Below are 23698 nucleotides of genomic sequence, written 5' to 3' on the forward strand. Positions count from 1 at the left end.
CTAAATATCAATATTGGACAGCTTATTTAACAGTGACACTGTCTTCTTTGAACTAATGGCACCAATGCCTGTGAGATTGCCCATAGCCCACAACTTCCTTGTCACTTTTGTGTGTAATTCCTTGACCTGAGATTGGGGTGGCATTTGGGCAGTGTCTATGAGTTGGTGCTCAGTTTGGTAGGGAGGATGCATCCTTATCTTGGCTTTATGAGTGATTATGTTTAATTGCTTTTTTCAGCCCCACCTACCTGGGTTCAGAAGATTAACGATGCTCACATAGCCATCGAGGAGAATATCCTCTGGGAATGCAAAGCTAGCGGACGCCCTAAAGCCTCCTACACATGGCTTAAAAATGGCCAGCGCCTGCAAAGTAAAGTAAGGACCCTAAGAGCTGTATCCAAGGCCTGTCAGTGGTGGCATGATGGAAAAAGGGGCACAAATTGTGTAAATGACTTAAGTAAAGTTATGTGCAAAATCCAGCATAGTTATGCCTACCCTTGTAACTCATGGCAACCTCATCAGCAATACTGATCAGCAATAAGCGTTTATTGGTCTAATGCATTTGGAACAAAGAAAGAAAATATCTAACTGGTTGGATTAAACATAATCCTGGATTGATTTAACATGGTGGTTGCAGATGCCTCCATAGCCTTTATATTAACACAAGTTAATTACCAAGCTCATCAGCATTAATGTTATTTAGTAGTCTGACATCACTGTCCCTCATGTTCCATTTCACTGCCTTTTTCTTCTCTCCTTTCCTTTTCTCTTTTGCTTATTCCTTTACATCTGTCTCGCAGGGACGCCTACAGATTGATCACGGAAGCCTCACAATCACATCTGTCAATATTTCTGACTCCGGCATGTATCAGTGCTTGGCAGAAAATAAACACGGGACCATTTATTCCAGTGCTGAGCTGCGGGTTATTGGTAAGAGCATAAACCCTAATGTCAGTGTAATGCCTACAGTTAGCCCATTATCTCATGCTTGTGTCAGTAGGTCGAATGCTGGGGCAGAGGTGGCTTCTGGCTCATCCTCTAGTGGGATAGACACTTGTATTTTTCTTTTTGTTCTTGTATTGACTGCCAGAGCAGCTAATCTAGTATTACATACCAGGAACATGTTCTGTGAGAGAGGGCAACCAGTCGATTGTGTTGAGAAGTTACACATTTTCAGAATGTATATTTGCAACCAGTGACATGACATAGGGTTGGCATTGCTTATGTGAGGTTATCTATGGAGCAGTGTGGAACAGGTGCCTAAAAACAACTTTGTTAATAGCACTACATCTTTAAATTGCACCCACCCTGCCACACAATTTGATTTTGAGGTGCTAATTTGCCAGTAGTGTGATGTTAACCATATGACACCCTTCGAGATGTGATCATTATGCCTCCTGTGCCGGAGGTAGCAATCTGTATGCCTTGGCCCTTGTTTGAGTCTCGTATACTAATGTATGGTCCTTAACTGGGAGGAATGACTTGCAACCCTGTAATAGTCAGCATTATTAAAGACCAAGATTGAAAAATACATAAAAATAATTTAAATTGTATTTTCTGTCTGAAAATGTTCTATAAATATATAGTTGTTTGGTGCATTAGCTCTGAAACTCTATAATATGCCTCTAAGAGCAGGACACTAGGCTATCTGTATGGTTGTTTCAGCATCACATGATTCACAAATAATAGTGTTGGGGTGGATCTTGAGGGTCTATCATGAGATATGTATAGCATTATTTTCTAAAGTGCCCCATGTACCATTACTGCCAGCCCCCTCTAGGGAGTTTAGCCCCTGAGCTTGGGCACCGCTGTCCCTGAGTTTCACCGCAGTCAGCCTATTCCATTCGTTGGGTTACACATTCATGATATGTTGATGAGGGCTGCGAGGCATGAGGGCTCTTTACCAAAGGATTATGAGCACAATGTGCAGTGTGCATTCTGCCATGTTGTTAACTCCCATGCAGAATTTTCCCCTATAACTGTATAGAGATACAGCTCACTCTGCAAACCCTTCAAAGGGGCAAGAAGCACCTTTTGACCCAAGTAATGAATGGTATTTTTTTCAGGCAACTTACTGTGGCAAACTTGGTCAATCATAACTGTGCTTGCACCCCTAGTCTCACTAATCCAGGTCATATCAAGGGGTAGTGCTAACTGCACAGTAGCTTGAACATTTAGCCCATCATACATTTATAGGCCAATTTACTGTACCTAGATTTAATTTGGCGATTTGTATGTGTTTAATCCTTTCAAGGCATAGCAATCCAGTGAAATGTCATTACTCTGAATATTCCAAAACTGAAGATTAAGCCACACCTAGAAACACCCCCAAAACCCCAAACACCCTTACCTGCACAATCACTGAGATAAGAATGCTCAACAAGTTAACAAAAACTCAACAATTCTAATATATTTCTTAATGACAGTATAAATGTAATGTAATTGTAACACTCATTGTAAGTAAAGGAAAAATAGAAATATGTTTCGAAAAATGAGATATTAGGGGACAATATTTAGGGGACTTCTGCTGATTGCAGACAGGGCTGAGAATCACCCAAAAATGTTCATGCTACATTCAATTCACTTGACTGGGAAATGCCCTGACAGCCCTGTAGGATGTATCCTATAAAATAAATGCTTTGGTTGTGTTAGAAACTTCAGTTTAGGAGCTATATTAATAAAAAGAGGCAGCTTCCTGATCTGGGATTTTTTTTTACAATATTATGCACCTTATTTTAGTTATTATATACTGAAGCAAGAAGGGGGATCATAAAGCCCCACCCAGTAGTACCACAGTACCTTGTCTTCCAGATTTCCAGAGGTTTTCTGTCTTTTTTAGTCCAATCATGCTTGATATTCAGCATTTGGTCAGGGACCCTCTTTTCCCATAACAAGATTACAGACATATAAACACACAGATGAATCAATAATTCAAGAATATTAAGAGCAGACACGTGTTAATCCCAAATCTCACCTTAAATAGCCTTTAGACTGGGGTTCCAGATGTATTTACAGGCATTCTCCACAAAATTCACCCTAAAATGTATTTAGCCTGGGGCCCATGCTAGCCACTGCCCTGGCCCCAAAATTCTAGAACAACTGCTTGGAAATAAGATGTACACTGGCTATGGATCTGTTACTGTAGGGATTATGTATGCATTTAATCATTATTTATTCATGTATTCTGCTTTGTTACCAGCTGTGGGTCCGGACTTTTCCAAGGGATTTGTGAAGAGAGTCACCCTGGGAAAGGTTGGGGGTTCGGTCCTTATTGAGTGCAAACCAAAAGCATCTCCCAAACCCAGCATCACTTGGAAGAAGGGCAAGGAACTGCAAAGGGAGAGCTCCAGGTGAGAACTTAAATCCAACAAGTCCCAGCCATAAAGCACAGTAGATTATGTATTGTCTCAACAACTGTATTAGTGCTTGGGTCTACTGTTCTCATACAGGTATTAGATCCGTTATCCGGAACCCCATTATCCAGAAAGTTCCGAATTACAGGAAGGCCATCTCCCATAGACTCCATTATAAACAAATAATTCTAATTTTTAAAAATGATTTACTTTTTCTCTGTAATAATAAAACAGTACCTTGTACTTGATCCAAACTAAGATATAATTACCCCTTATTGGGGGCAGAACAGCCCTTTTGGGTTTATTTAATGGTTAAATAATTCCCTTTTTTCTCTGTAATAATAAAACAGTACCTTGTACTTGATCCCAACTAAGATATAATTACCCCTTATTGGGGGCAGAACAGCCCTATTGGGTTTATTTAATGGTTAAATGATTCCCTTTTCTCTGTAATAATAAAACAGTACCTGTACTTGATCCCAACTAAGATATAATTACGTATTGGGGGCAGAACAGCCCTATTGGGTTTATTTAATGTTAAAATAATCTTTCAGTGGACTTAAGGTATGTAGATCCAAATTATGGAAAGATCCCTTATCTGGAAAACCCCAGGTCCCGATCATTCTGGATAATGGGTCCCATACCTGTACTATCAATGACTATGTATTTGAGCATGTAAATAAACTGGGTCTTCACTCAAACTGATATTCACCATTAATTAGCAGAACAAAGACATTTTCTTTACCCCATTTTGAAGGGGAAGTTTACCCTACGCCTTTATTACATGTCCAAGTTGCTTATCAAAATATATGTCCAAGATGCTGTGTTATAATACACTTCAATTTATCAATAAACCCCAAGGATGCACACTCTACATGCCATATTAAGCCAATATCTGGGATATTATGTCGCCCATGATCACTACTTGCAAAAAGTCTTCCCACGTATATGAAACACCTATCATTTGAGTAAATGATTACCAAGAAGCAAACTTAAATGGTTTATTCATGAGATAGAATGGTAATTCTAAATATATAGTCACTCTCAATAAGGTAGTCATAAAATTGTAGAAATAATTATAAAGGAAACATCATCCTAATGGTAGAGCCACCACAAATCAGATCCACAATTCCATTTTTGAATCTATGTTCAGCCCATACAGGAAGGAAGCAATGGTAATACTAATATTAAACTAAGGGATTATCCAAATGCAAAAAGAGTTTTTTTTGTTAAAGTTCCCTTTTGGTTTCCAGACAATTGGCCAGGACTGTCCTTACCTTGAAACAAGTTAAAAATAGTTTATCTTTATAAAGTTCCAGGATAATCTAGGAGAGCAAATAAAACTCACTATACAAAGGGCACTTAAAGCTGAAGACTTAGCCCCTCCAGGCTAAGCCGACAGCATAGTGGCCTATGTATAATGCCTGTTGATATATCTATCAGACAGGTTTGAAAATCCAGTTGAGAAAGGACTACGTCAGAGTGTTGTGTTGTCCTTTCCCAATCAAACTTTATAGGCCCTTCATATATGATCCATTGGACTGAGTGGCCAAAATCGACAAAGGTCTGCTTGTTTCTCAAGTTGGGAATCGTGGGGCCCACCAGTGGCCATCACGCCAAGGGCCCACCTTGCCAACCAAAATCGTCTCCCACCCTTCTCGGGAACCCTCCTGCTGCTCAACCTCATTCCTCCTCTTGATGCCATCATTGGTAGTTGTGAGGTTCTTGCTGCCAGAAAACTGCTCCACAGTTCAACATATCTTGGGCAGTCATTAGGCCTTGGGCAGCACAAATCATGAGTGCCAGGGCTTACTGGGACTACTCCCTGTGATCCATGGGTCCAATCCAACCCTGTTTGTTGACCTTGCCAAGCAAGAGAATCTATCCATGTATGGCCAGTATAAGCATGTAGCCCTTTATCTTACCCTAAGGGGCTGATTTACTAACCCACGAATCCGACCCGAATTGGAAAAGTTCCGACTTGAAAACGAACATTTTGCGACTTTTTCGTATGTTTTGCGATTTTTTCGGATTCTGTACGAATTTTTCGTTACCAATACGATTTTTGCGTAAAAACGCGAGTTTTTCGTATCCATTTACGCAACTTTCATAATGGATAGGAAAACTCGCGTTTTTACGCAAAAATCGTATTGGATCCGAAAAATTCGTAAAGAATCCGAAAAAATCGCAAAACATACGAAAAAATCGCAAAGTACCGATCATTACGAAAAAAACGCAATCGGACTCCATTCGACCCGTTCGTGGGTAAGTAAATCAGCCCCTAAGTGTCTTATAGACAGCTTTCTCTTACATCTCCCACTTGCTGAACTTTACTTTTTTCTCTGTGAATGCCAAAAACACCATCTGCTTCAATGAGCCCTCCAGCAGTCTTGCAGTTTGGGAACCAAGACCAGAAATAAACTTGGTTAAGCTATGGAATACTAAAACTTTTATCATCCCAATGGACTCTGTGCCACTGTTCCATTACACAGTAATACTGAGCAAATTTGCCCTTTATAAATAAGGAATCCGATCGCAAGCAAAAATCAACACCAAGGGAGAAATAGCCAACTAATCAAACAATAAATAAAAATAAGCCTAAAATACATCCACAGGAAATAAGCATCATCGTGAAAAGAAAATTGGTTTGTTAATACACACAATAATATGCAGCACAAATGGCTGTTAAATACAAACAAAGGATCTGGAGGCCAGGAGGCACCAAATGCACATAGAACTACCTTCCAGTAGAATAATAGGCCTCTTGCTGTTATGTAATGAAAATGATTAGCTAACTGTATGTGTAAACACTGCACGGTAAATACATTAACCCATTCATGGCTTATGAGGATTGGTACTCCCCATGTTTGTACTGTCAAAGCACCAAGCAATGAAGCTTTCTAATCATAAATAGGAAGAAAATTCTAATAGGAAAGACTGTATGGTGATGGGTTCTGGAAGTAAGGCTTGTAGAGGATGCTGGGAGCTGAAACAACTGGCAATCCAGTCACCTGTTTCATTCTCAATAGATGGAGAGTGCTCAGATCCTATTATGCTTTTAGATCTATAGCATATAGTTGCTAGATGACTTAATTGCCCTAAAAAACTAGTTCTGCCCATTTTATACTCCACTCTATCTCCTTTCATTACATGATATAGAGTAACTAAATCAGTGAAGGAGCCACCTTTTTGCCCTGTGTTCCAGTCCTCTACTATGCTCTTTATCTCTTTTTTTTGATAAACATATTCTCCTCTTAAGGCGAAAAGGAAATCAGTGTTGTGGATCAAATGGCACCCCACTGGCCTACCAAGAATGAATATACTGTAAAATGCACAAAGAGACCACAGGTTAAAGTCTCATAAAACAAAGTGACTGTGGTTTAAAATGTATGATAATGCAGGAGATTCATGCATAAAATGAATAAGTATCATTCTCCCTTAAGCTGTTATTGAACTATAACTCCCAGTTGCCTCAGGAGCCAACTCCCAACAACCCTTTTGTTGTAATTCATCAATAGCTAGAGGGCACAAATTGGATATTCATCTTATACTGCTTTCATCAATATCAAGAAAACAAAAGCCCCGCAGAGTACAGTCAACCTGGGCCTTGGGCATTCCAATACACACCACATTTTGATGTTCATAGCCTCTTCTGTAGTGAGCCCTCAGTGTTCTGTCCCATTGTGCACTCTTCTCTTTCTTATTCCTTTCTTCTCTTCACTGTACTTTTTATCTTCCTGGACATGAGTCTCACACCCTTTGGTCTTGGTTAACCGCCAAGCAGTCTCTCTATGGCTTGAAGTTCATCTCCATGATCCCCCAGTTGGCTGTTTATCTCAGCTGCTTGGTGTTCACTTGATCTTCTGCACCTCTTGCAACTGTTGCTGGTATTATTTTTGCCATGTCTGTGTGCTGCTGTGTACTGCATAAAATGTGTTACTTCAAAGATATAGATGTAGAAGTGTGCATAGTATGCTACAACTGGCACTACAACAGGTTAATAATATGCAATATGCAGAATGCACAATAATTAATGAAACAAATCCAGTATAGAAAAGAGCTTTAATCCCACGTCTGTACTGCTGCTGGTTTGGCCTCTCTGAGCAGGTCTACAGGTCTTCTACAGCCTTTGAGTATCTGACAGTTTTATTCCAGGTTAATAACTAAACTTTAGCCTTTTTAGTAAGTTTCACCGTAAATAGTGTGCTATTTGGTAAAATAAATTGGTAGTAGAAGGTCCCAATTTGCCATATCCCTATCAGTCTCCATTCCCTATAATACTTTCATTCTATTCTCCTTGTTCATTGTGTTTTCCTCTCTATTATCCTCCTATATGTCTTATAATATTGTTAGGTGCTATTCTCTTAATGCTTCCTTTCCCCTTTATTTTCAGAATCTCGATCTTGGATGATGGAACTTTAAAGATTTCCAACCTGACTAAGGCAGATGCTGGGAGTTACACCTGTACCGCTAGCAATCACTTCGGAACAGCCAGCAGCACAGGGACCCTGGTGGTCAAGGGTGAGAAGGGGAATCTTTGTAAATCCAAAGAACACATGTTATTACAACCCTGGTGCATCTAGGTGATCTCTGTGTCTCTCCTTCAGACCCTACTCAGGTTTTGGTGCCACCATCCAGTATGGATGTTACGGTTGGTGAAAGCATTGTCTTGCCCTGCCAAGTATCCCATGACCACTCATTGGATATTTCCTTCTCCTGGGTGTTCAATGGACAACTCATCGACTTCCAGAAAGATGGAGAGCATTTTGAGCGTGTGGGGGGAGTAAGTATAGCCAAAGGAACGTGCAGTAGTTGTGTTATGTGCATAATAGGCTGCACTACCTTTTTATATAAGCTTGGTGCCTCCTTTTAAGAACCAATGACTTGTCTATGATGGCTTCTTGTTTATCATCATACTGAACCTGTTGATACAGCAATTGTTCCTGGAAGACTGTTGCTCATAAATGTAAATGTTCATTTATAAATTATAAACTTGTGACTAAGTATTTCTTTTCAAAATGTATATGCTAGTATGGGGATTAAAAGGGCCATCAGCTGCTTCAAAACTACAGCTTTCTACTAATGGGTGGGCTACTAGAAGTTGTAGTGTGCAAAGTGCCGTTTTGGATTCAAACATTTTTTGAGTGGGGTCACCGGGGGTGTCAACTTGGGGGCCCCCACCCCAGTGGTGAAACTTGCCAGCAGCCTAGACCATCCCTCTCCTACCTGTGCGCACTGCATTCCTCCTACTTGCAGCCATGATCAGGGGTGGGGTAAAAGCGCCAAATGTTTCTGGCTCAGAGCAGGGAACAGGCCTGGGTCAGCTGGGCCCACTGGGTTTTTTCCTGGTGTCCCGGTCGGCACAGTCCAACCATGGCTCTAGGATTTCCTAGTGTCAATAGAAGCGTTTGTGCACCATTTATTAGAAAAGACTTATTGGCAACCATATGGGTCAAATACGACTGTGACTGCAATAGCGAGAAAAAGGATAAAGATTTTGCACACATTAATTGCATTCATTGTGAGAAAAATGCTGTATTGTTTGTAAAAAACACTTTGCCCATTGCGCTTGCATTCATTACTGATGATTTGTGTGAAAGTGCAGGAGATTGTAATGACTTGCATCAGTAACACTCGCCATTGTGTTCATTTTGTAGCTTTTGGGTGTGTTCATAATTGACCTCTCAAAAGTTGCCTATCCCTGCCTTAGTGAGGCTGCTAATGTAGTACTAATTTGAGTATATTTATAAACACAATGAATACACAGAATTGCTTATTGTTCTTTGTGCCCCCAAAGAATATGTGGTGCTTGGCACTCCTGTATTAGTAAAGGAAACAGGAGAAAAACAGTATTTATGTACTCAAACCTTGGCAATGTCCTTATATGCCCTATTTTCTACTTATCAGCAGGACTCAGCAGGCGATTTAATGATCAGAAGCATCCAGCTGAAGCATGCTGGGAAATATATCTGCCTAGTCCACACGAGTGTTGACAAACTGTCTGCAGGGGCTGATCTCATTGTGAGAGGTACAGTTAATGTACATTTTTATATTTTGGAATGGACTTTAGAAAAAGCAGAGGGTTTAAGAAGTATTTATGAGATTATCAGTAGTGGTTACAGAGATTAATAGCATAGGGGAGTGACAATAAATGGTTACTGGATATGGCAGTAGGGTGCTAGTGGGATGTGGAGGCAGACAAAATTATTATCTGGTAATATGAAAGCACGCCATGGTCAGAGAGGGAGGACAGTGTGTCACTGTGTTATTGTGAATTGTTGGGCACTGTATCAGTGTATTATTGTTTAGCAGCAGGGCAGTGTATCACCTTGTCAGGGCTAAGCATTAAGGCAGTGTATCACTGTGTCATTGCTAAGTAGCAGGGCAGTGTATCCTTGAGTAGGAGTGCGCCGAGCCCCCGCATCATCGCTGAATTAGAGAGTTATGAATTGCAGTCCTTCTACGGAAAGAGTCGGATGTTTCACAGCAGAGAAGACTGTTCATCACCCACTGTGCTTTCTTCTCAGGTCCTCCTGGGCCACCAGATGCTCTCACTGTGGAAGAGATCACCGACACCACGGCTCAGTTATCCTGGATGCCTGGAGTGGACAATCACAGCCCCATCATCATGTACTCTGTACAGGCTCGGACCCCCTTTTCAGTGGGGTGGCAGGCAGTCAGCACAGGTAGATATGACTCTATCCTGAGTTGTAAAAAGAAATTCAGTTTATTTTTACAGAAAAGAAGAGACACATTGTGGCTACTATAGGTGCTTAATTGCTCCACTGCGGTTGCCTGTAGGAAAAATTGATTGTTGCTTTTATTTCCTTATTGATCAAAACTAATTGCTGATTGTTTTTTTGGGCAATAGCACTGGTGCATTTTAGCACAACATTAATATATTATGATGTGATTATGCTTCTTCTATGTAAGAATATTTTTCCAGGTATAGCCAACTGACTCAGGCTGTGAGTCCCTGACCAAATGAATCTGTTGTTTGGCAAGGGAACTATTACAAGGCTGAGGGAGCATGCAGTAAGTCAGGCAGTGATTTCCCTTGGGTAACACTCTTTCTTCAGTCACCTTTTAGAATGCCCTGCTGCTAGACCACATAAGTCATTACAATGCAGAAAGCAAAAATGTTAGGCTGAGGGAGCTTAATACTAAAAAACCCTCTAAAAATCTCTCTGAACGTTGATTTTTCCGAATACGGCCATTTCCTTATTCAGCATCTTAATTTGCAGAATTCCTATTGGCTACACTGGCGTTCTTTGATTTAGTTCTTTTATTTGGTTCTGCATGAACAAAATGTTCCTTTCCCAGATTGCCTGGGAAAAATTAAGGGAAATAGACACCAAGCATCGCCACCCTTTGCCTCAAGCATGGAACGCAGATAACAGAAAACTATTAAGGCTGAAGCCAAGCAAATTGGAGGGATGGTGGATTGATGATCCCCTCCTGCAGGAGGACAAACAACATATTATTCTTTCCTAAAAAACAGATGAAGAGAACCTGTTTGTGCTTCAAAGTCTGACATAGAACATTGAGAACGTTCCTCACTGGGTCTCAGGTCAACTTCACAGCCAACAAATATTTAAGAAAAGTTTTTCCTTCTAAAGATTCCCTTATGGTTAGAAGTAAGACCAGGGTTCCCTGTTTTATGTAGTTTGTCACCTTTATCGAGAGGTGATAGCTTTATAAATAGTATTTGTTATTTGCAATATTGCAGAAGAAACCTGTAAGGTTTGGAATGCTCCATGTTCATTTAGCTTCATCCTGTAGGGCCACAATGAGCTGTTGGAGAAGTAGACAATAAGGGTCTATGATTATACTAAGAATAAATGCAGCCATCAGCTAATATGATACAAGTGGCTGAAGGAAAACAGACGTATACAGAGAAAGATACGGACTAAGATATAGAGAATGAAAATATGACATTGCTAGGAGTGTGTAGATGGTGGAGGACTTTTAAGAAAAGGGGTAATGGATCTAAAAATGAATTGATTTGAAAGAAGAAATGTGCAAAAACGAGTTTTCATGTGTAAATAGAACAAACTGATTGGACTCAATGAACCTTTTTAGCCAAATAGCTACAGTTTTGCCTTATCTGGAGCTTTTCAGGCATTCTATATTCTATATATATTCTATTGAGCTGATTAAATATTCCACATTGGGGTATATTGCATGCTATACAGCTTCATTCTAGAAATCTGTGGGCTAAAATGTTACTGTCTGTGGCACGATAAGGCACAGAAATGGGGGTAAGAAGCAAAGTACCGTGTTTTTGTACTTTTCACCTTTCCCATTTACCTTCGATCATTGCCCAGTGAGGAGCAAAAAAAATTGCACCTTGCTCTTTCCATAGAACTTTCTGCATTCAGCAGCAAGGCATACAGAAGGAACAGGGCCAGCAAGTTGGCAGCTATTGGAATGCCCCTAGCTTGCCCTCATCATTAAAAATGCTTAAGATGGAGAACACCCTCAGTTCTTATGTAAAAGAGGCCTCATGTCTGATTACTTATATGTATGGGATTCTATGTAACAAATCCTCTCTCTGGTAGTTCCGGAAGTGGTGGATGGAAGGTCCTTCACAGCCACTGTGGTTGGGCTGAGCCCTTGGGTGGAGTATGAGTTCCGTGTCATTGCCATTAATGAGATTGGCATTGGAGAGCCCAGCCCCCCATCAGACAAGAGGAGGACAGAGGAGGCATGTGAGTAACCCAGGAATTTTGTATATTCCCAGCACATGTCAACCATGGTTGTATAGCCTATAAAATCCATATGCAGAAATTTCATATATTGCATTACTGGATTTACTTGACTCGGTAGTCATATCCATTCATCAATTCACAGTATGCTTTATGAACTGGGAATGCACTGGTAACATTCAGTTACTAATACCCCAGTGCTGTGCTTGCCACGGTGCTATATTTCTATTTAAACACCCCTACTTTTCATTTGCCTTGAGGTACTGCACCTCCAGCTGCCAACACTTATGGACTATGCCTACCTCAAGGTACTGCACCTCCAGTTCCTACACTCCCACCGCTGTGCCTGCCATGGGGCAATGGATATGTAGTTACTGATATTCCAGCACCTTGCCTCTCCTTAACTAGTGCAACTGAGTTACTAATATCCATCAATGCCCCTTGCCCCTGCATCTGCAGTTGTTAAGTACCCAATAGGATGCCCCCAGGTGCTAAATCTCCATTCTTAATGCCCCAACACTGTCCTTATTCTCATTTCATCTCTTATTTCTGTTAATTAAAGAATAGCAAATAGCAAGACCCATGCACTTCACTTCACCCATAAAAACTACTGAGGAGAGTTCTATAAATGGACAGAAACAAGAGGCCCTCTGCACTCACCCATTAGTAATATATATAGAACTTACAATAATGGAGACGTGCTATTACCTGTACATATATCTCTCTCATTTACTGGTGAAGTTATATAATATAGATGTCAGAAAAGGGATATATACAGGTCCTTCTCAAAAAATTTGCATATTGTGTTAAAGTTCATTATTTTCTGTAATGTACTGATAAACATTAGACCTTCATATATTTAAGATTTATTACACACAACTGAAGTAGTTCAAGCCTTTTCTTGTTTTAATATTGATGGCTTTGGCATACAGCTCATGAAAACCCAAAATTCCTATCTCAAAAAATTAGCATGTATCAAGGCACCTCAGTGGGAAGTCTGTGGGAAGGAAAAAGTGTGGCAGAAAACGCTGCACAATGAGAAGAGGTGACCGGGCCCTGAGGAAGATTGTGGAGAAGGACCGATTCCAGACCTTGGGGGACCTGTGGAAGCAGTGGACTGAGTCTGGAGTAGAAACATCCAGAGCCACCGTGTACAGGCGTGTGCAGGAAATGGGCTACAGGTGCCGCATTCCCCAGGTCAAGCCACTTTTGAACCAGAAACAGCGGCAGAAGCGCCTGACCTGGGCTACAGAGAAGCAGCACTGGACTGTTGCTCAATGGTCCAAAGTACTTTTTTCGGATGAAAGCAACTTTTGCATGTCATTCGGAAATCAAGGTGCCAGAGTCTGGAGGAAGACTGGGGAGAGGGAAATGCCAAAATGCCTGAAGTCCAGTGTCAAGTACCCACAGTCAGAGATGGTCTGGGGTGCCATGTCAGCTGCTGGTGTTGGTCCACTGTGTTTTATCAAGGGCAGGGTCAATGCAGCGACCTGGCACCTGCTCACAGTGCCAAAACCACTGGTAAATGGTTTACTGACCATGGTATTACTGTGCTCAATTGGCCTGCCAACTCTCCTGACCTGAACCCCATAGAGAATCTGTGGGATATTGTGAAGAGAAAGTTGAGAGACACAAGACCCAACACTCTGGATGAGCTTAAGGCCGCTATCGAAGCATCCTGGGCCTCCATAACACCTGAGCAGTGCCACAGGCTGATTGCCTCTATGCCACGCCACATTGAAGCAGTCATTTCTGCAAAAGGATTCCCGACCAAATATTGAGTGCATAACTGAACATAATTATTTGAAGGTTGATTTTTTTTGTATTAAAAACACATTTCTTTTATTGGTCGGATGAAATATGCTAATTTTTTGAGATAGGAATTTTGGGTTTTCATGAGCTGTATGCCACAATCATCAATATTAAAACACTAAAAGGCTTGAACTACTTCAGTTGTGTGTGATGAATCTAAAATACATGAAGGTCTAATGTTTATCAGTACATTACAGAAAATAATGAACTTTATCACAATATGCTAATTTTTTGAGAAGGACCTGTATATATAAATATTATCAGAGCGGCATACCCTTTTAAAAAGCCTTTATGCCTTTATTACAGGCACGTTGCACAAAAAATTGGTTTTTTTTTGTTCAATGTGCTTGCAATAAAGGCATAAAAGTTTTTAAAAGGGTATGCCGCTCTAATATTTTTTATACAGTTGATTTGGCACCTTGTGTGATTTTTTGCATAGGAGTGCAGACACTGTAAGGACTGTTATATATATATACAGTATATATTAATCCTTCCTCACCAGTGCAGGCTGCAGGAACTGTAGGCAGCTATGCAGAACACTTCTCCCCTGTATCAAGTGAAGTATTTATTTTCTGAATGTAATCTCCTTGACAAAGAAGCTTCTCTTGGAGCTGAAACACTGACAAGAGGGAGATTAGAAGTAGATGAATAGCATGATGTTTCTCTTGCTTTGCACTCTGTCTTTCTCATACACTCAGTGCCATGGTAGCAATCTGTGTCAGTGCTGTCTGTTTCCGTTAGTGCCTGCAATGTTCTCTCTGTATCTGCCTTGTCTCCTGCTCACTTGCCCATCTCTGATACACTGCTCTGTTTGGCAGTGCCTGAGGTGACCCCTGCTAATGTCAGTGGAGGAGGAGGCAGTAAGGGTGAGCTTGTCATCACATGGGAGGTGAGAGCCATAAACATGGTGTTGTCATATGTCTGTGCCGTGAATGTGTGGTGTCAAGTGGTGAAGGTGTGCACATGAAGCATGAAGATACTGACTAGTATTTGATTTATGTGTGTGCTGCCATGCATGATATAGGTGTTTCTGATCATGCCATCCTTCTAATTTATCAACAATTATGACTCCCTGCAGCCTGTGCCAGAGGAGTTGCAGAATGGCGGAGGGTTTGGGTATGTAGTTGCGTTCCGACCATTCGGCACTATAAGTTGGATGCAGACGGTGGTGGCCTCAGCCGACTCCTCCAGATACGTTTACAGAAATGAGAGCCTCCCACCTTTCTCGCCATATGAAGTCAAGGTTGGAGTGTACAACAACAGAGGAGAAGGACCTTTCAGCCCACTGACAGTAGTGTACTCTGCAGAGGAAGGTATGCAGTGCTTCAGCCATAGGATACTAAATAAATCTTATAAACCAGTAGTCCCCAACCTTTTTTGCACCACGGACCGGTTTCAAGCAAGACAATTTTTCCAAGGACTGGGGTTGGGGGGGGCACAACTAGTGCATTGTATATAATTTAATTATTACATATATAATGTAAATGTCATTATTAAATGTTATATTATGCACTTAATTATTATTATTATTGCATACAGCTTATTAAAGTACTTTGGTTCTTGTCCTGATCAGTAGGAAGCTTCCTGGGCTTCGCATAGCTGTTGTCATGGCTGTGTAACACATCGGGGAGTTGGGATCACAGGTAACTGGGACCAGAGGTGGCCCGGTTCAGCACAGCCCACGGCCCCAGATATAAAAAATGTTTCACATGTAACTAATAAGGCATAAAGCCTTGGGTACAGATTGCTTTGAGTGCATGTATCTATGACTTTTCAGCTCAAGTGTGGGTAACTTACAATACTCCATGCAGTGGTGAGTTACAACTGACAGTCAGGCTGGTATTGGTGGAACAACATCATCTGGGAGCCACACGGTACCCATTCCTGCTCGATTCCCCAGGGCTCTCTGGTTCATGTGAAGTATATTCTACAAGTGGCAGCTCTTAACAAAGGGTTCTCTTTATTGTGTGTATTCATCATACTAACCTTCTGACACACAACTGGTCAGTTTGTACAAACTACATCTTAAATGAGACATATAGCATAAATGAAACGTTCCTAATATTGTAGGCAATAATGAATAATATATTGTATGGTGCCGGTTTCACTCTGGGCTAAAAATGATCATTATTTCTAAAAATGGCCCCATATTGGAGCTCTTGTTTTTTACACAATATGTCTCCTTTCATGCCCTACTACAGAGCCAGGCCGGGCCCCGGCAGGGGTCTTTTCTCGGAGTCTGACTGCATGGGACATTGAGGTGTCGTGGATAGCTGTCCCTGGGAGCCTCAGCAAAGGAAGGATTCAAGGTTATGAGGTAGGGCATGTCATATATAAACCTGTAAATCCATTTACACTTCTGGTGTTAGCTGATTGACCTTATAAACTGTAAAGGGAGCATAATAACAGGCTGCAGTATGTCAGATGGTGTAGTTCAGCAAATGTGGGTGTTATAACACTATTAAGAGGGTTATGTGCCCTTTAAAGCAACATGTTGGTCAGAAATCAAATCACAAACCAAGGTGCTATTGGCCATAAATAAGACAGTATTAGAACAGTGGACAAAAGCTTTCCCTAAGAGCTAACAGTTTATCCTGTGTAATACAATTTGTTTGTAAACCTGTAACATTTATAGTGTTGATTGTTTGTTAGGTCCGTTACTGGAAGCAGAATGAGAAGGAACAGAATGCCCGCAAGCTTCGGACTCTAGGAAACCAAACCTCCACCAAACTGAGCCATCTGCAGGGCCACACCCTGTACCATCTAAATGTACGGGCCTACAACAGCGCGGGGACTGGCCCAGCCAGCACTACTGTCAATGTGACCACCAGGAAGCCACGTGAGTTTCTGTAGGAAACAACCAACACGTACATGAGTTTTGGGGTGTAACTGCAAGAGGTGCAGAGTTTATGATGGCATTTGAAACCGGAACAAATAATTAGTTGGTAAGGTACAACCCAACATACTAGTTGGTTGGTTGATATGAATGGACAGAGGTGAGGTATGAGTGCATGGGTCAGCATGAAACTAGTGGGACCTGTGGGGTATGAATGGCAATGTTACATATGTGGGTAAAGGTGAAGACTCAAGTTATGAAGTGTGCAGGGGTGTAGCAGAACTAAAAGAACCCACACCGGGATGTGAGACTGCAGGGTAGGATGTAGCTTCATTCCTGGCTGTTCTTTCCATGTACTGTGCTCCTCCTCCTTCACTTCCCCTTCCTGTATCTACAACCATTCTCATTACTCTACCCAGTGCTAAGCTGCTAATTCATATTAATACAAATATAACATTCTTGCAGGAATAGATGGAACAACATTACAATTCTTGGACAATAACTGGACAAAATATCCTTCCAGAGGCTCTGCACCCTTTGTCCCAACACCAGTGGGTGTAGACTGGGTCATTACATTCACCATATACTGTACACTCTAGCTAGTTTGGGTGCAAAAAGTGTATTTTATTACGTTTACATGTCCTTAAAAAGCCTTATGCTTTTCGTGCTGCATGGTTCTTAGGCCATGCAGAATGAAGCGCTTAAGGTTTTTTAAGGACATACACTCAGTAAAGAATATTTTTTTTACTTTATTTGGCCCGTCACATTGAATTTTTTGAGTGCCTGCTCATGTTTGCCTAAATAGGCCTTTATTCTACCTTTTAATAAAGCAAAATGTGTTTCTGGAAATTTTAGATCAACAACCTCTGTATGGCCAAAGTCTGACCTCCCCTGGTTGAGTGGCAGCTTATATACAATCCAATTTCTTTTCCCTCCATAATGACCTTATTTCACTTGTTCCACCTACAGCTCCAAGTCAGCCACCAGGAAATATTATCTGGAACTCTTCAAACTCCAAAATTATCCTTAACTGGGACCAGGTGACAGCACAGGAAGATGAGTCTGAGGTTAAAGGTTACAGAGTAAGTAGCAGAATGAAATTAACTAGTGATATCAGTTAGTAGGGTTGGTAGATGTGCAGTTGTGGTCTTAAGAACTCCACCACATAACAAGACATGTTACTTAATCTATTGCCTGTATTAGTTGATCTAATCCTGCCTGCTGGGTTTGTACCGTGGGTAGAGCCTTAATTATTTCCAGAGGCAGCAATATTTTTTAACCTTGTTAAAAACCTATTTTCCAATAACCCAAATAAGTTTATAGTTATAGGCCTATGCCTGTTGCTAATATTGAATGTAGTTGTACCTGGCTGATTATTAATGTTTATCTGGTCTCTCAGTTATTCTGTAAAACTTTATGAAGCTTCACAACACTGAGCCAGAGTCAGTTCAATGAGAAGATTGTATCTAATGGTTTATCGTGTAAAAAATCTAGAAAATACATTTTTCTTATCCAATTATCAAATTGAGTCTGGCCTAGTGTCTTGTTGAGTCTGAAGTCTTAGCAATCACAGCAATTGCGCTTGCTCTGCAGGTTCTCTATCGGTGGAACAGGCCGGGTGGAGCATCTGTCATTGAGACCAATCAGACATCAGTGGAGCTGTCTCTGCCATATGATGAAGACTACATCATTGAGATCCGATCAATCAGCGAAGGAGGAGAAGGCAGCAGCAGTGAACCAATCCGCATCCCTCGGATATCCAGTGAGTGGGCGGTGAGAACCTATAGCTGTAAGCTTGTAGCATAGGAGCAGTAAGTGACCTGGTAATTTACTGACCACATTCATAAGATGCTCATATAGGGCATTTATTGCTAATAGCAGGTCCGTTGTACATCTGATCATCCTATAGAAGAGATAAATGGCAGCACTATGTATTCACTGGTTGGGGCTCAGTGATGTAGAGAGTAATATTCTTAAACAGTTTGCAATTGATCTTAATTTTTTATTATTTGTATTTTTTTATTTTCCTTATTTTTTATTCAGCAACTTTCCAGTTATCTGGTTGCTATGGTTCAAGTTACCTTACCAACCAGAGAGTGGTTTGCATGAGAGACTGATATATTTATAGGAGAGGACCTGAATAGAAAAATAAGGAATAAAAAGTAACATTGTAGCCTCACTGAGCAATTCTTATTGGCTGCTGGGGTCGGTAATCCCCATTTGAAAACTGGAAAGTGTCAGAAGAAGAAGGCACATCATTTAAGAACTATAAACAATAATGAATGAAGACCAATTGGAAAGTTGGTTAGAATTGGCCATTCAATAACATAATGAAAGTAAACTTAAAGATGAACCACCCTTTTAAGTATAGCAGTGATAGGAACTTTAATACCTACTGGAAGGCAGGAGATCCAAAAATACACAGAACATACACAGCTATTCAGTGAAGCAGCAGAGGAGTGATAAGAAAGCCATGTCGGGGCCAAGAGACAAAGAACCGGCTCACAACATCTATGCATTAAGTTAGAGAGACAAGTGATTGGGTTATGATACCTATACATACAGTAGATGTAAGCAGCAAATGATTGGTTTAGAAAGTCTATATGCTGAGTTAAGAGAACAATAACTGGTCCAGGAAAGCCATGATGGAGACAGGTCTAACCCAATCACAGGTCATTATAGCTACAGATGTAACCCCCAAATTCACTGAGTCTGATTGCACCCTTCTCATCCCTTAGATGCTTATGCACAAGGATCAGGTGCTTCCACGTCCAATGCCTGCACCTTATCTGCCATTAGCACCCTAATGATCTCCCTCACTGCGCGCTCCAGTTTATGACCTCGAGCCTCTCAGACTCGTAGAGAAGCCCATCTTATTCCCGGAGAATGGACACCAATTCTGCTCTACAAGTGACGGCTCCGTACGGAATATCCTGAGATTTCCCTCAGCTTCTGAGCTTCCTCCTCTCCCTACGGGGAGGATCTTATGCACTGACGACATCTGGAATACGATGTTACCAAAGCAGTTTACATGCCGTATATGCATATTTTTTATTATTATATATCTAGTGTTTTATAGAGTTTTTTAAAGTTAACATGATGTAGATATATACGTTTTTTGCTGTAAAATGCTGCAGGTGACTCATATGATTCTCTTCTGTCCTTTCAGTCTTACCCAGGGATTGCTAGCCTGTGGTCTTCCTGAACTCTGACCCTCAGCACCGCAGTGGTCCTTGCTGAGAGTAGGAGTCCAGAAGCAGCAGGCGCTGAGCCACAGGATGGAGATCCCTGCCTTAAATAACAGTTTATTACCCTGGGATGGGCATCTTTTATATGTTGCACTCTTCCAATCTGTTTCACATGCCCTGATCCCTTTTCAAAGTAGGAGTGTTGTTAAAGCTAAAATGATGTCATAAACAAATGTTTTCCAGCAGGCTACGGAATGCTCGCAAGCACCACAGGCTCCCTGGTGTGGTCCTTCTGCAGAAAGGGCCACAAAAAACCTTTGATGTCGGAGTGAAACAAGGGCCTTAGTTTGGTCTCTTCTCTGGGAACTTCAGTCGTATGTAATTTCCAGCTCTAGTATAAACAGGGCAGGGTGTAGGAACCTGCCCCATAGAGGTATCTGTGTTTACTGGGGGGTTTTAGGTCCCTTTGGTCTGATGAAGTGACAGCCAAGTTCAATGAGATGCACATCTCAACGACAGAGAAAGTCATCATTCTTTCAGCTAAAAACAAATGTCGGAAATATATAATTGAGCCTAGAGGGGTTTATAAAAGGGGAAATATAGCATAAGCACAAGTTGCTATAATATGAATGAGAATTTAGTACCTTTGCGAAATATATATATTTTTTTCTGCCATTAATTAACAGAAAGTTAGCTATTTGCTGATTCTTTGGACAAAGTGTCTTACTGTTGTACTTCTCACTTTCTGTCCTGCATAGCAGGAAGCTATTCCTGTCCTCCTATTGTAAGGCAATTATAAAACACAGCAAAAAATGGCTTAAAGGGGAACTGTCAATAAACATGCACCCAAACTGTTGTGGATGTTTAATTATTTCTTTTTTCCCCTATAGTTTTTTAGACATAAATGTTTTTAAGTGTGGCTCCTCAACCTAATTTATTTCCTATGGCCATGCTGTTTGTCAGACATTGCAGATCTCTGGTATCAGCCAATTAGATAAGGTTAAATCTGTCAGTGACTCACAGCATGTGTGTGCTCTTTGCAAAGGTTAGGTTGAGGCGCTCACAGATAAAATACTATAAGAAAACAAATACAGGTATGGCATCCCTTATCCGGAAACCCGTTATCCAGAAAGTTCCGAATTACGGAAAGGCCATCTCCCATAGACTCCATTATAAGCAAACAATTCTAATTTTTTAAAATGATTTCCTTTTTCTCTGTAATAATAAAACAGTACCTGTACTTGATCCCAACTAAGATATAATTACCCCTTATTGGGGGCAGAACAGCCCTATTGGGTTTATTTAATGGTTAAATGATTCCCTTTTCTCTGTAATAATAAAACAGTACCAACTAAGATATAATTACCCCTTATTGGGGGCAGAACAGCCCTATTGGGTTTATTTAATGGTTAAATGATTCCCTTTTCTCTGTAATAATAAAACAGTACCTGTACTTGATCCCAACTAAGATATAATTACCCCTTATTGGGGGCAGAACAGCCCTATTGGGTTTATTTAATGGTTAAATGATTCCCTTTTCTCTGTAATAATAAAACAGTACCTGTACTTGATCCCAACTAAGATATAATTAATCCTTATTGGGGGCAGAACAATCCTATTGGGTTTATTCAATATATGAATGATGTTTAGTAGACTTAAGTTATGGAGATCCAAATTACAGAAAGATCCCTTATCCGGAAACCCCAGGCCCCGAGCATTCTGGATAACAGGTCCCACACCTGTATTACGTACACGAATGCATTTATTAAACATCCACTACAGTTTAGTGATTCCTTTTATTACACCATATATTGTTTTGCTTAACAAAAAAAATGTCTCGAGTGCAAACAAAGTGTTCTCCCTCGGTCATCATATGGACTTCAAATTTCTTTTGTTCCTAAAAAGCAAAAAAAAAATTGAAATAAATATTTATGAATGTTACTAAATAATCTCTCACACAGGAGCAAGTTGTTCCTTCACTAGAGGTTTCTTTTCTTTATGTATCATTGGTGTCGTGATAGAGAATAAGGCTTTAGCGGAGGAGGAAATGGACGTTTCAGATGCTGTTGATGCAAAAAAACGTTTTTTACATTAAAAAGTTGCATATGTTTTTCTCCATATGAAAACAAAGTACAGGTATGGGATCCCTTATCCGGAAACCTATTATCCAGAAAGCTCCGAATTACAGAAAGCCCGTCTCCCATAGACTCCATTTTAATCAAATAATTCAGAATTTTATAACTCATTTCCTTTTTCTCTGTAATAATAAAACAGTACCTGTACTTGATCCCAACTAAGATATAATTACCCCTTATTGGGGCAGAACAGCCCTATTGGGTTTATTTAATGGTTAAATGATTCCCTTTTCTCTGTAATAATAAAACAGTACCTGTACTTGATCCCAACTAAGATATAATTACCCCTTATTGGGGGCAGAACAGCCCTATTGGGTTTATTTAATGGTTAAATGATTCCCTTTTCTCTGTAATAATAAAAAAGTAACTGTACTTGATCCCAACTAAGATATAATTACCCCTTATTGGATGCAGAACAATCCTATTGGGTTTAATTCATTTTTTATTGATTTTTTTAGTTTAGTTAAGGTATGGAGATCCAAATTAAGGAAAGAGCCCTTATCCGGAATACCCTTGGTCCCGAGCATTCTGGACAATGGGTCCTATACCTGGGACCCATTATCCAGAATGCTCGGGACCAAGGGTATTCCGGATAAGGGGTCTTTCCGTAATTTGGATCTCAATACCTTAAGTCTACTAAACAATCAATAAAACATTAATTAAACCCAATAGGATTGTTTTGCATCCAATAAGGATTAATTATATCTTAGTTGGAATCAATTACAAGGTTCTGTTTTATTTCTACATAGAAAAAGGAAATCAGTTTTAAAATTCTGAATTATTTGATTAAAATGGAGTCTATGGGAGATGGGCATTCCGTAATTCGGAGCTTTCTGGATAACGGGTTTCCGGATAAGGGGTCCGATACCTGTATATGTATCTACTGCTCACAAACTGGTTACCAGCTCTGGATCACTGCACATTGTCTCACAACATTTCCTATGAAAAGAAACGGAAAAGGTAACATTATTGGGGGTGCCAAGTTATTAGATACCCCCGCCCCCCAATGAATGTAGTCTCTTTCTTATAAACTTTGGTGAGTGCTGGGCCGCCATCTTCTTCCAGGCATCCCTGTCAGGCCTTTTCCCAAGATTTCCATACTGCGCATGTGTCCTCCTACAATTGGTACAATCCCGGGGTAGTAGGTACATGGCTAGAATAACTGGGTGGTACTGATCAACTTGGCACCCAATGATTTTACCATCCCTTCTTTTTCAATTCAGAGAAGATGGAAGAACCCCCAAAGTGGCATTCGCACAAAATGGGAATTGGAGCAGAGCTAAATGTTTCCTTACACCAGAAATTCATAAACAAACAAATAGAATATGACTTTCTACTCCATTAATCTTTCGCACTCCGGTTTTGCTTTTCTCCACCTCTGTGAATAACCCTCCCAGACTATTGGTTGTATTTTTCAAAGTTCTCCCTCTCCCGGCTTTTCTGTTTCTGTTTCTTTTCTGAAAAAAAAAATCAATAATGGCTGCTGAATTTCTATAGAATACTTTCATTTGTTTAAACTTGATGTAAAAAAGGTTATGTTGGTAGTCTGGATTGACTATTTAACAGTGGACAGAATATCCTTAGAGAAAAATGGTTTTCATGGGCTCTGGTGTGGTTGATCCTTTTACAATTTAGAAGGATAAGTGTGAGACTTGCAGGTAATAAA

General features: G+C 40.5%; 1 protein-coding gene across 3 annotated transcripts in view; it reads left to right on the forward strand.

Moving 5' to 3' along the window:
- Nucleotides 1-23502, forward strand: part of cntn4 (contactin 4) — a 215442-nt gene extending 191940 nt beyond the window's left edge. The window contains exons 9-23 of one of the 3 annotated variants that reach the window (XM_031899920.1): nucleotides 239-375; nucleotides 801-930; nucleotides 3200-3350; nucleotides 7747-7874; nucleotides 7961-8136; nucleotides 9261-9381; nucleotides 9881-10039; nucleotides 11915-12064; nucleotides 14692-14762; nucleotides 14952-15186; nucleotides 16075-16190; nucleotides 16526-16712; nucleotides 17679-17791; nucleotides 18303-18471; nucleotides 19448-20752. In XM_031899920.1, the coding sequence (XP_031755780.1) occupies nucleotides 239-375; nucleotides 801-930; nucleotides 3200-3350; nucleotides 7747-7874; nucleotides 7961-8136; nucleotides 9261-9381; nucleotides 9881-10039; nucleotides 11915-12064; nucleotides 14692-14762; nucleotides 14952-15186; nucleotides 16075-16190; nucleotides 16526-16712; nucleotides 17679-17791; nucleotides 18303-18471; nucleotides 19448-19548 (2144 nt within the window). In that variant the 3' untranslated portion in view covers nucleotides 19549-20752. 3 annotated transcript variants of the gene reach the window in all.
- Nucleotides 23503-23698: the final 196 nt, after the last annotated feature.

Source organism: Xenopus tropicalis, chromosome 4, assembly GCF_000004195.4.
Source record: "Xenopus tropicalis strain Nigerian chromosome 4, UCB_Xtro_10.0, whole genome shotgun sequence".
In the NCBI taxonomy this organism is placed as follows: Eukaryota; Metazoa; Chordata; class Amphibia; order Anura; family Pipidae; genus Xenopus; species Xenopus tropicalis.